This window comes from Cryptomeria japonica, chromosome 5 (genome assembly GCF_030272615.1).
Source record: "Cryptomeria japonica chromosome 5, Sugi_1.0, whole genome shotgun sequence".
In the NCBI taxonomy this organism is placed as follows: Eukaryota; Viridiplantae; Streptophyta; class Pinopsida; order Cupressales; family Cupressaceae; genus Cryptomeria; species Cryptomeria japonica.
In genome coordinates, this window is record NC_081409.1 from 81,292,013 (window position 1) to 81,305,264 (window position 13,252).

The window sequence follows — 13,252 nt, forward strand, 5'->3', positions numbered from 1 at the left end:
GCTCAAATGTACCATCACATAGTCACCCACCTTGAACTGAACCTCTCTCCTTTTCTCATCCATTTTAGCCTTTAGTTTTTGAATGGATTCAAGGATGGCTTTCTTAACTTTCTCTTGCACTTCCTTGATGGTTTGAGTGAAGTCCTCTGCTTGCCCACTCTTCATCTCCAAGGTACCTAGGTCTCTCAACTCACATACTCCTCTTGGATGTCTACCATAGACAACCTAAAAAGGATTTCTACCAGTGGTCCTATTCACACTGTCATTATATGCATACTCTTCTTGAGGAATGATTAGATCCCATGTCTGCCCGTACTCCTTAGTTAAACACCTCAACAAGTTGCCTAACACCCTATTGATGACTTCAGTTTGACCATATGTTTGTGGATAGTAAGCTGAGCTAAATGAGAGATTAGTTACAAGTCTCCTCCATAATGTTTGCCAAAAATGACCCATGAACTTGCTATCCATGTCTGAAAAAATGCTTAAAGGGAGTCCATGAATCCTAACAATCTCCTTAAAGAAAAGATGCGCAACATAGCTGGCATCATGTGTAGTTTTACATGGAATGAAATGGCTCATCTTGGAAAATCTATCTACTACCACATAGATGTTGTCCATACCTGTTTTTGTCTTGGGAAGTCCTACTACAAAGTCCATGCTTATGCATTCCCAAGGCCTATTTGGGACCGGCAATGGTTGATAGAGACCAGCATTGCTTGATCCTCCCTTTTCTCTTTGGCACACACCACATTGTTCTACATATCTTTTCACATCTCTTGGCAGCTTTGGCCAATAGTAGTACCTCTATACCAAATCCAAGGTTTTGTTGACTCCAAAGTGTCCACTTAAACTGCCATTATTTTTCTCTTGGATGAGGTTCTCCCTCATGGATCCTCTTGGTACACACAACTGGTTACCTTTGAACAAGAGACCATTTTGGAGGGTGTAATCTGCATACTCACCATGGAAATGGTTCTCAAACTCCTTGCAAACCTTGTGAGCTGATGAGAAGTCTTCATCTCCTTCAAAGAGATCCTTGAAACCTACTATGCCTATGCTCTGCAACTCTAACTCTTGGACTATCAACAACTTCCTGCTTAATGCATCTACCACCTTGTTGAGTTTCCCCTTCTTATGCTTGATGGTGAAGGTGAAGGATTGGAGGTATTCCATCCATTTCAAATGCCTATTTCTAAGCTTCTCTTGAGTGTTAATGTAACTCAACACCTGGTTGTTTGTGAACACCACAAATTCCTTAGGAAGTAGGTAATGCCTCCATTTTTTTAGAGACTGCACTAATGCATACAAATCTAGGTCATAAGCTGAGTACTTCTTCTTTGCTTCATTAAGCTTCTCACTGAAAAATGCCATAGGTCTTCCCTCTTGACTCAATACACCCCCTACTATAGTTCCACTTGCATCACACTCCAATGTGAATAGCTTATCAAAAGTAGGTAGGAGAAGGATAGGTTTTGTGGTTACTTCATGCTTCAATAATTGAAATGCTTTGTCAGCCTGCTCAGTCCATTTAAACTTAGTTTTAAGGCCTCCTTTAATAGTGTCAAGGACTAGTGCACATATGCCACTAAAGTTCCTCACAAACTTCCTATAGAAATGTGCTAATCCATGGAAACTCCTAACTTCAGTCCCTGTTCTAGGTGCAGGCCAATTCAAGATTGCCTCCACTTTGCTTGGATCCATCTTCAAGGCTCCTTTAGACACCACAAATCCTAAGTAGACTAGCTCTTGCTTCAAGAAGTCACACTTCTCTAGGTTGATGGATAAATTCTCCTCATACAACCTCTCTAAAACTAACCTCAAATGCTCAAGGTGCTCTTCCTTGGTTCTTCTATAGATGAGAATGTCATCTAAATACACCACCACAAACCTGCATGTGAATTCTTTTAACACCTCATTCATCAACCTCATGAAGGTGCTTGGGGCATTGGTGAGTCCAAATGGCATCACAAGCCATTCATACAACCCTTTTGTGGTCTTGAAAGCAGTCTTCCACTCATCACCCTCCTTGATTCTAATCTGGTGATAACCACTTTTAAGGTCTAGCTTGGTAAAATACATGGCACCTCCTAAATAGTCCATCAAATCCTCTACTCTAGGGATAGGGAACCTATACCTTATGGTGATCCTATTGATTGCCCTTGAGTCAGTGCAAAGTCTCCACTTGCCTCCTTTCTTTGATGTTAGCACTACTGGGACTGCACATGGGCTAATGCTCTTCTTAATCAGTCCTTGTTCCATTAACTCCTGCACTTGCCTGGCTACCTCCTTGTTTTGATCAGGTGTGAGCTTGTATGTAGCTTTGTTAGGTAAGGAAGCACCGGGAACAAAGTCTATTTGATGGCTTATAGACCTTCTTGGTGGGAGTGTTGCAGGTGCTCCATCACTCACTATGTCCTTATACTCTTGCAACATTTGTTTGACTTCCTTAGGTACCTCTGTCTGCAACTTATCTTCTTCCTCCTTTGGTTTCACAAAGATGGCACACTTCACTATTTCCTCCTCATGTAGAAAACTTAAGAATTCTTTACCAGTAGCCAATAAAACACTAGGTGTTTTTGAAGTTCCCTCTTCATCCTCTGTCAAAGACTGAATCTTGAAGGTCTTGCTATCCTTCTTGAATGATATGGAGTTCTCCTCTCCATCATAGATTACCTTCCTATCAAATTGCCAGCATCTTCCTAGTAGTAGATGACAAGCATCCATGGGCAACACATCACAAAGGATCTTTTCCTTATATCCTCCAATAGCAAACTCTACCCAAGTCTGTTCATTGACAAGCACACTTTGTCCTTTGTTCAACCAAGTCACCTTGAAAGGGCTAGTGTGGGGTATTCTTGTGAGTTTCAACTTCCTAACTGCCTCTTCTAATATGATGTTGTCAGTTGAGCCTGAATCAACTATCACCTTGCACACTTTACCAAGAACTTTGCATCTCACCCTAAACAATGCTCTCCTATGTTTGGGTTCCTCCTTAACCGACTGTCTGATCAAAATCCTATTGAACATCAGATTCTCACCAATTTCTGATTCAATCTGGTCCACTTCCTGTGTCTTGTTGCTTGAAGAGTCTTCATGGGCATAAGCAACCCTCTTTCCACTATTTGACGAGGTAGGCTTGTCAGGGCATCTATATGCCGAGTGTCCCAACTGTCCATAGTTGTAACACTTCATAGTTGCAAAGTAGGAGTTACCCCTACCGGTACCTCTACCCCTACTTGGACCAGCTTGTGCACCTCTTCCTCTAGAATGTCCCCCTCTAAGATTGGTTTCACTACCATGTTCAGTCAACTTGGCTTCTCCTTGGTTCCTCTGCTCATTTGACTTACTTTTGTAACCACCTCAGTGATTCATTTGTTCTCTACCTCTGCCTTTACCCCTGTTATTGGAGTCTCCTTTCCTTTTGTTCCTCTCTTCTACCTTGATAGCAAGCTAATGGCATCTTTGAATAGTAGTAGGAGTCCATAGGCTTATCTCCTCTTGAATGTTCCACTTTAGGCCACTTAGATACCTAGCCACCTTAATAGTTTCATCTTCTTGGACTTTGGATCTAAGACAAAGTTTTTGAAATTCTTCGGTGTAGGAGGTCACATCAAGGTCTTTTTTCTTCAAACCCTATCTTTTCTTATGAAGTTGGACTTCATAATCCTTTGGTAAGTAGTTCTCCTTGATCTTACAAACCATGGCCTTCCAATTGGCAATAGGTAGCTTCCCCATGCTAACCCTCTCTTCCTGTAGGTACTTCCACCATGTCAAAGCTGCTCCCCTTAGTCTTGATTTGGCAACCTTAACCTTTTCAGCCTCTATCACTCCTTCACACTCAAAGTGGTTCTCCATACCCTCAATCCATTCCATGACAGTGTCAATGTCCATCCTTCCACTGAAATGTGGCAATCCTTCAAAAGCTTTTGTATTCAAAGCCTTGATAGCCTTTACAAAAGGTTCCTCAGTGATTAAGGGGTCTATTTCAGGTATGATGTCATCAAAGACTATAATCTTCTTGCCTCTATCTTGGTTGTCTGAACCCCAAAGTTCATGTGCCCTCTGATCAACCACTTCTTGCAGCTTGTTCCTTATCTCGCTCATAGCATCTTCAAGGAGCCTATTCTTCTCCTTCTGCTCTTCTACCTCTCTAGCCAACTCTGGATTAGTGACCATTCTTCTCTCCCCTACTGATTCACCAGTATATAGAGACATACACAGTCCACAAATCTTTAACTTGGCTCTAATACCAATCTGATGGGATGGGGTTAGGGATAGACTAACCTAGTCTATGCTCTTGGATCCTTTCCTTGGATCACCTAGTGTTCTCCACACACCCTAGGATCTCTTGGACTTCCTTTTCTTGAGGAATCCCTTGACCTTGCCCAATTCCACCCACCAATGTGTTGCAATGCTTCTCCTAAGGTCTCACCTACTCATGAGAATCAAAACCCCTTACTATGGCTAATAAGGGCTAGGATTGTTCTACACCTTCCAAGGTCTTAGCAAGGTTAGGACAGGTCTTAAACCATGTTTTAAATCCATCCATGTGCCCCTAAGAGGTTAAACCTTCATCCCTCCTACCGATTTCACTATTTTGTATTTTGCCTACAAAATAGGGCTACAAGGATTAGGACCAATTGGGCCTCCTACCCGGACTTATAGGGCTCCCTCTCACAATCGATGCACAAAATACCTAAACTCCCAAAATGGACTACCATTATTTCGGCAAAGGCTCAAGGATTTCTCTGGTTTTGGGCCTCCAAGTGGCCATACAGTGCCTTGGGTGAATTTTCTGGTTTTTAAGGGTTTTGCGAGAGTTTTTGTGGTCTGTCTGGGTCACAGTGGATGTTTTGTGTTTGAGCCACCTTGTCTGGATTGGTGGAGGCTCCTCCTTCACACCAGTGGTGCTTCACACACTCCTCTACACTTCCTCTAAAGGGTGCACTCTCCTCTGACCAACCTTGCTCTCCAAGACCTCTACACCAATAACCATTCCTAATCGGGCACTGTCCAGTCTCGCCTAGGAATGGGTCTTCAAATGGATTCCTTACATTTTCAAGGGCCCTGCTTGCATTGGACTATAGTACAAGGTCTGCACTCTCATTCCCCATGGTTTCATGGTGGTTCCACAATGGGGAATGGAGTTATGCATCCATTTACACAAACCGGTCCAAAACTGGACAGTGAACAAACAATTAACAAAATGTTTACAAAGACACTTCATCGGTGAACCAAAACCTAATCTAAGTGCTCAAAATGAAAGTATTTAAACCATAGAAGACACTCCACACAATTTTACATGCCAATCAATCCATTAACTTGCTCGGTAGCTTCATTCAAGCTGACTGGTAACCAACAAAACAGTCACAGTCAATTGAGTTTGCTTGGGCCGTACAATCTCTGACATCCAACCCATTCAATTAGGGTTTGCACTTACTTATACCACCTTTGCCTTAGTCTATGTGCCCATATTAGGGTTATCCATGCTAACCTAAATATTTTGACTCCATGGTGGAAAAGTTTCTTGACAACTTTTAAAAGTTGTCATGCAACTTTTGCAACTTTTGAGCAACTTTCCCAATGTTGCTTTTCTTGACTCCTAGACCCACATTGGGCCAACCTAAGAACACCACCATGCTATGAAGGACCCCTAAACACCTCAAAGACACACATACCCTCTATTTTCAAGAAAATCTCAAACTTGACTTATGGCCCTTAAGATCTCAACTAGGACCCTAAATAGGACCAATGAGCACATGGCTCTTATTGTATGTACAATGGCTTCATAAAGAAGCATGAGCACAATCAAAAGAAAAAGGTGGGAGCCCTTGGAAGGGTGCTCCTACACCACTTAGGGATGGAACTTCCCCTGTATTGTAGAAACCGATAACGACATGAATAGCTTGAGGAGTGATATCATGCATTCTCTCCAGGTACATCTTGTCACCATGAACTCTGCTCAGAATGATCCTAATGTGATCATCTATGAAATCTTCTAGGAAATAAGCAACATTGTGCAGTTTCTTCTTCTCCAATATACTATACTCCAATTTGATCTTCTTGTCTTTTCCACAAAATAAACCTAGTTGCGAGTGGATAGCTAGAGACCCTAGGTCTTCAATTTTGCAATCTATGTAATCTGAGATTCCTTCTTCTACTATAACACCAGCCAACACTTGAGAAAAGGCATTATATTTAGACTTGCGTTGAATAAAGCTTGCAGACTCGACAGATGCACTAGAACTGGTATGAGATGCAGAAGCCATGATAGAAACTTAAAAACTTGAGAAATACCTTTTGAGAATCGTAAAATTAGGGCTTTCAGATTCTCCTTCACCTTACACTCCGTCGGTTGCAAAATCACCACTTTGTGTTCTTCACTTGACAGTTTGCAATTTGAATTTGAATCTCCTTCACGGTTTCACAATCTCTTAGAATCGTGGCACAAATCACCTTTTTGTTGCTCTGCACTTTGAAAACCTTCTTTGCTTTGAAAAATGATAAGTGAGAAATGATTTCAAAATCCCTTTTAAACAGGTTCCTCACCTACCGCAATTAATGCTCCACAATTAGGGCGTAAACCCTAATTTGCCTTTTACCATTTTCGGTCTTCCGTCACAAGATAGGTTTCACACACCGGTTAGGTCTTTTACCAGTGTAAACTGAGGGTTCGAAATATTTTTCCATTTGCTCCCCCTAAGCTTTTATGATGCTTAGTTTGTCGGTTCCAATATTTCCACACTAGTTGTAGAAACTGGTTCTTCTTGTAACACCGCTGGTTTCTTCTTCCAGGTTTTGTTCATATCTGATTAAATAGTGTTAATATCAATCTTTCCTTCTGGAGTGACCGGTATGTCATCATATATGTTCTTTCTACTTCTGCAGAATCTGGCAATATGACCCAGTTTGTTGTAGTGATAGCAAACTAATCCAGGTGCTCTCCAACGTCCATTATTCACATTGTCATTCTTCCTCCTGCATGTAGCAGCAATGTGACCATGACCATGACAAATCCAATAGTTTGCTCTCCATCCGGTTGCCGCTTGATAGCCACTGCTACCTGACTGATGACCATAGGTACTAAACCGGATAGGATTCCGGTTCACAAAAGATTCCAGACCAACTCCTTGATTCCTCTGAGGATATCTTTTAGTGTTGTTCATAACAGACCTGCATTCAAATTCTCTATGCCCAAACTTGTTGCATGCACAACAGCTACCATTGAATCTATTGAGTCTAGGCTTATCATTTAGAAAATAAGGAAAATTATTATAGGCTTTTCTCCTACATACATTGGCAGTATGTCCTTCTTTAAGGCAATTAGAGCAAATAGGTTTGAAGTTTTGCTTACCTTTACCTTTGAATGCCAGTTTCTTCTTTGATGCTTCAGCATTTGCACTAGAGGTCTCACCTTCCTCATGACCAGAATAACCAAGTCCATTAGTATTCTTGATAGGTTTGGCCGATTCAAGCTTTTTCTCTAGCTTGACAGTACTCTTGTTGAGCCTAGCAAGTATTTCCTTTGACTCAGAGAGTTCCTTGGAAATAGCAGCATTTGTTTCCATCAGGTTTTCATTCTCAGAGATGGCAATGTTCAGTTCTCCTTGCATGTCTTCCTTTTCCACTTTGCTCGCATGGAGTTGAGTGGGTAGGGCACTAATCTCTTGCTTCAACTTGGAGATCTCATGATCTTTGTCCTTTACCAAATCTTCAGCCTTCCTTTGAGTTTCAAGCTCTTGACACATTCGGATAGTCAGTCCTTCCAACTCCTTTCTTAGGTTGGAATTTGATTCATTCAAATTTTCTACTTCTTGAATTAGGGCTTCCATATCTGCTTCATCAAAAGAACTATTTTCGGATAGCTCCATCAGTTTCTCAGCATGTTCTCTACTTTTTGCCTGAAAGGCCTTATATTTTACCATAAGCTCATCATAGGCTTTCTCAGATTGAGTGAGCCAATGAGTAAGTTCCCTCAATGTGTATTCCCCCATATCTCTTTCCAAGTGGTTAAACTTATAGAAAGATAGGCTCTAATACCAATTGATGAATACTAAGAGGAGGGGTGAATTAGTATGCCAAAAATATTTGCACTTAAACACTTTACAAGACTAATAGTAAACTGGTAAAATAGTTTAGCAGACAAACTGGTTAGCACACATGCAAACCAAATAGCAAATAATGCATTCACCCACAGAAGCACAAACACCATAACACGAGATTTTGACGTGGAAACCCAAATGGGAAAAAACCATGGTGAGTTGGAACTCACAAATAACTATTTGTAGAATAGGAACCAGACCGGTTAAGGTCTTACAATGTTCTTTACCAGAATAGATCCTATTAGGAATCTCAATCTCTGTTAGGAGATAAGTTCGATTAAAGACTACCTGGCTAGAGGATTTTAGATCCACAGATGTGAACCACCTTGTTAGAGGATTTTACAAAGGCTACTCTGAGCCTACCTTGTTAAGGGCTTCAGACTTGTCAAAGAGGTGAGTAATCAACAAGTATATGATTTAGCAAATAGCATAGATTGCTTGGTTAGAACCTTGATAGCTCATTCCTAATTCTTTCCAGCATTACTTCAGTCTTCTACACATTCAGACTCTCTCCAAACTCATCAACCACCTTAAACCCTAGCAACATCATTGACCATAACAACAACCTAAAACCCTAGACATTATGTCCTTATGAAGGAATCTGATTTCATGTCGGTCCAATAGGATTACAATACAATTTCCTAGGTTCAGTGCATCTGGACACTTTCTGGTAACATGATACAAAAAGCACCGTTAAAGTGTCGGCACCGCCAAACAATCGGTGGATGGTAACTCATCATAGAGTATTATCGGCTCATACTGAATACTGGTTTAAGCTGAATACTAGTAAAAATGTGTTATGCCGCTTTGATCCCTCGTACTGCTTGAGATCCACGAACCGCTTGGGGTCGACATGCCGCTTCAGACCGATAAACACATTCTGCAAAACACCAATAGTCTAAAGACTATAATACAACATACCGGCTGGAACAAATACCAGTTGAGCTCTAACTCATACATATAAAGGAGATCTCAATGCAAGTGTGTGTCCATCAATGACAATCACATCATAAACATCAAAAATGCCAACAGGTGCTCCTTGGGTTGGTGCCCTAAAGTTTGTAACTTTTTTTAATTGTGAGGCTCGATTAGAGAAGAAGACTCTAGTAGCATTGCTCACCGAGGTTTTTCCCATCTTGGTTTTTCCTTGTATATTCTAGTGTTATATGATGTTCCCTTGTGAGTGTTTGCATTTGAGTTTGTCTCCTCACAAACTGGTAAGTCTGCATTGAGTTAGATTTATTAACCGGTATGCTCACATAGGTTTGCTAAAGGGGAAATATTTGAGAACCACTGATTCACCCCCTCCCCCTCTCAGTGGTGCATTGTGTCTAATATAATCTATGTAACCAACCAAACAAATAACATTAAGGAAATTTTGAATCAATCTAGTTGGGTCCATATGTTATCACTGTTGTATTTGGGTCTGAGGCATATCAGTTGGCTACTTCAGAAGGAGAATCGCTAGCAGATCCAATCAATAACATGCACCTCAAACGGTTTCATACATAAGTTGTACAAAGCATCAGGCTCCAATACATACTAGAAAAACACCAAAAACATTCAGATAAAAGTCTCGAAGAAAGTACAAAAAAATCAAAATAGTAAAGAAAAATCATACATCCAAACGGTCAGCAACCACTCCAATATCACCTTGGGTAAGTACGATGGTGAAAACCTGGCAAACAAGTGCCATTTGTAAAGGCTATGGCTCCATTGTCTTTCAGACTTATTGTGATCACATTCATTGCATCCATCTATCCATCATTCAAACCATGGCTTATTATTGATCTGCAATCAGCGATAGCACTTCATGCGTCTTGCATCCTTATTTTTCATAGTAATATCTAAACTGGGGGCAAGGCTCTTAACTTATTGATAGAAGTGGATTATACATTACTTTTGATTCATTGAGTTCTTCATTCAAAATTGACTCAAAAAATCCCAAAAAGCATTCAAAAACACTCACAAAATCCAAAAAAAATTCAAAAAACACACACAAAATCCAAAAACATCATAAAACATCATAAAACATAAAAAATCAATCAAAAAAATGGCAACGCATAAAAATCCTTTGTACATACACATCGCAAATAGACATCAAACAAATATTTTGAACTACTTAAACAATGACCACTTATCAAATCAACCAAAATAATCAACATAGGTACACACAACTGTCTTAACAAGGATGTATCTTTCCTTACCAAAACAAAGACATAATCACATGTTCTTTGACACAAAAATTTTGTTTAAGCTATCAAGTACTTGTTCAGTTTGTTAAAGTTATATATTCATTTATATCAGGTTCCTACGCTACTCCAGGATATCCACAAGTGATTAGACTAGTCGGGATGGTTCCTAGGTATCGTTTTGTTTATTGTCTGCGAATTATTCCAATGAAGTTCCAGAGCATGTACTAATGGTGTCTATGTGGGAAGTTCACTAGATTACATGATCATATACAAAAATCTAGTCATGGATCACTATGGCTTACTGACTACAGCGTATACCTCAACCATCTACACATGAACTAGAATGGAGGGTCCATATTCTTTTTTCTATATTGCTTGCTTACAGGTACAATGCTCCAAAATTGGTTCCTACTGCCTTGTTCAAGATTGATACTACCATGCTCAATGATGAAAAATAAAGTACTATGGATCGTCATTTCATCTCATCAGTTTATATTCCATTCCATTACATATCGCGCATCCATTTGATCATTCATTATTCATATTTATGGTTTGTATGGAAGTGTAAACAAGTTAAAATATGAGAGGTTCTTTAATATGAATTGGTCTGGGATACAATCATGACGGAGTTCTCTGATACATCATCATTGCATCATGCAATTTCTCACCAACTTGAATTCATATATCATGAACGCATGGCCTTATCATTCCTTCACAACATTCCTTAGGCATTCCTTTCATGTTAATTGCATTACAATGCAGTTATTCATTATCCTTTTAATTGCATTAAGGTGCAGTTATTCATTAACCTTTTACTTGCATTAAGGTGCAGTTATTCATTATCCCTTGCATTTATTTGCATTATCATTTCACTTTCATTTATCACTTAGTCCCATTTTATTTTAAGTCATTTAGAATCATAAACATAAACATTTGTCTCAACATTTGTTTATACATTTTAAAGTGCATTCATTTAGAATCATCACATAAACATTCGTATTTACATGTGTTTATCCATTTTGCATTCATTTTGAGAACCATCTATAAACATTTGCATAACCATTCGATTCATTAAGGTTCATACTAGACAACATACATCATTTACTCATATCATCATATCATCAACATAAAAAATAGTCTTATCTATCCCATAGTCATCATCATTCATTCATCATTAGGCATACATAGTCATCATGACATTACAATCATAAATCATTGCAACAAAGCATCATACATGTACTAACTCGCATCCACATGTTAGCACCACATCCATAAAATGCATATAGAAATCATAAAATCATCACCATACACATATAGAAAGCAAAATCATCCATAGCATCCATCTAAGCATAAATCATAATCATCATCCTGCATACACCTATACATATCATCACAAAATTATGGGATCTCCTCATATATCACATCATATATCATCTTGCAAAAGCATACATGTATCAATGTACAATAATGTCTACAAACAATCGGCTACCAAGAGCCATCCAAGTCATAGTCCAAAATAACAATATAACAATGACATAAATCTCTCTCAAATAGCACTCTGGCTAGATGCTGCACCACCATCACCACCTTCTCCACCACTACCCCCTACTCCACCCACACTATCTTGTTGTGGAGGACCCATAACACCACCACTGCTCTGCATCCTCTGAGATCGCTCTGATCTCGCCTGACGCATCTGCGAATAACTCAGTGCCCATTGACTGGATGGCACTGCCTGCTCATATAAACCCTGCCAATAGTCAACCCCTCCACCTGCCCGTCGTAACTCCCTTGCCAATGAATTAGTCGATGGACCCTATCTCTGTACTCCATCCAAGGCCTGAACTCTCTCTTGTAGCTTGATCACCCTATCAACAACATCATCCCACTCTCGCCTCACTACTGTCAACACTGACTCCCGTGCAAACAGCTGAACATCTCTAGTTGCAATCTCTACCTCACTATCCTCCACCTGTGCCTTAGATGCTGTAAGTCGAGTCTATAAATATGCTATCATATGCTCCCACAAGTCTCCCCCTCCCATCCCCATAGGATCCTCTCCTCCACCTGTAGCTCCCTCTCCCAACTCCATAGGCACCTCTCCCTCCCCCATATCCCTGCCTCCTACTCTGGATGCTCCCTGTATCAAAGGACCTTGTGACAGTCGCAATGGTTGCCTGCCTCTCCCTCTCCTCTGCAACCGTCCTCCTCCACCACCTCTACCTCTAAATCCACCCCCACCCCCAAATCCACCACCCCCACCCCCTCTACCTCCTCCCACTCCTCCAAAACCTCCTCCACCACCTCCATCACCTCCATCCTCTCCTCCTACTCCTCGGCCTCCTCTCCTCCTTCGTTGTTGTCTCCTAACATCCTCAAAAGATGGTATTATCTCAGCTGGATCTGAAATGCATGGAATAGGATGCGTGGTATGATACTACGTGTACTCCTTTGTCACCCCTGCATCCACAATCCCTGGCCTCATATGCCATGGTCTCGCCTATAAGGTTCAGAACTCAGCTAAGGCCTAATCATACAGTAACACTGGCCCCCACTAGAATCTCTCTTGTACCGCCTGTGCATACTCCTCTGATCCCCTCGGCAACCCCTACCTCCGACCAAACTATCTCATCAATCTACCTGGTACCTGTCTCTCTACATTGTAGGATGTCCTACCAATAAAAAACCATGTCATAAATACATACAGTAAGGCCTCTGCATCATCCTCCCAGGGCTCACACTCAATATATGGCCTCCATATCACTGCATCCAAATCATCCAATGCCTGCCGCCACCACTCCAACTTCCCCAACTGGGGCTCACTCATCATACCCCCATACATGTACACATAGGGCAGATCCACCACCCTAAATCTTAGACAAACTGACTGTGTCACTAGTAGGTGCTCTCACACCCAGATATGTAGCAAAGTAATTCTGACAGCTAGATAAC

At 40.7% G+C, this 13,252-nt stretch overlaps 1 protein-coding gene across 1 annotated transcript; it reads right to left on the reverse strand.

The window, feature by feature from the left end:
• Positions 1 to 11,846: 11,846 nt before the first annotated feature.
• LOC131032782 (uncharacterized) lies at positions 11,847 to 12,883 on the reverse strand. The gene is made up of 4 exons (XM_057963833.2): positions 12,838 to 12,883; positions 12,368 to 12,703; positions 12,129 to 12,286; positions 11,847 to 12,035 (listed from the first exon to the last, which is right to left on the reverse strand). Exons 1-4 carry the CDS (start codon positions 12,881 to 12,883, stop codon positions 11,847 to 11,849), a joined length of 729 nt encoding a protein of 242 aa, XP_057819816.2.
• Positions 12,884 to 13,252: the final 369 nt, after the last annotated feature.

Coding starts and splice junctions, on each gene's coding strand:
- LOC131032782 (XM_057963833.2), bottom strand. CDS start 12,883: ATGCACAGGCGGTACAAGAGAGATTCTAGTGGGGGCCAGTGTTACT. Junction 12,704..12,837: donor TAGTGGGGGCCAGTGTTACT/GTATGATTAGGC, acceptor CATGCATTTCAG/ATCCAGCTGAGATAATACCA. Junction 12,287..12,367: donor GTTGGGAGAGGGAGCTACAG/GTGGAGGAGAGG, acceptor CTCGACTTACAG/CATCTAAGGCACAGGTGGAG.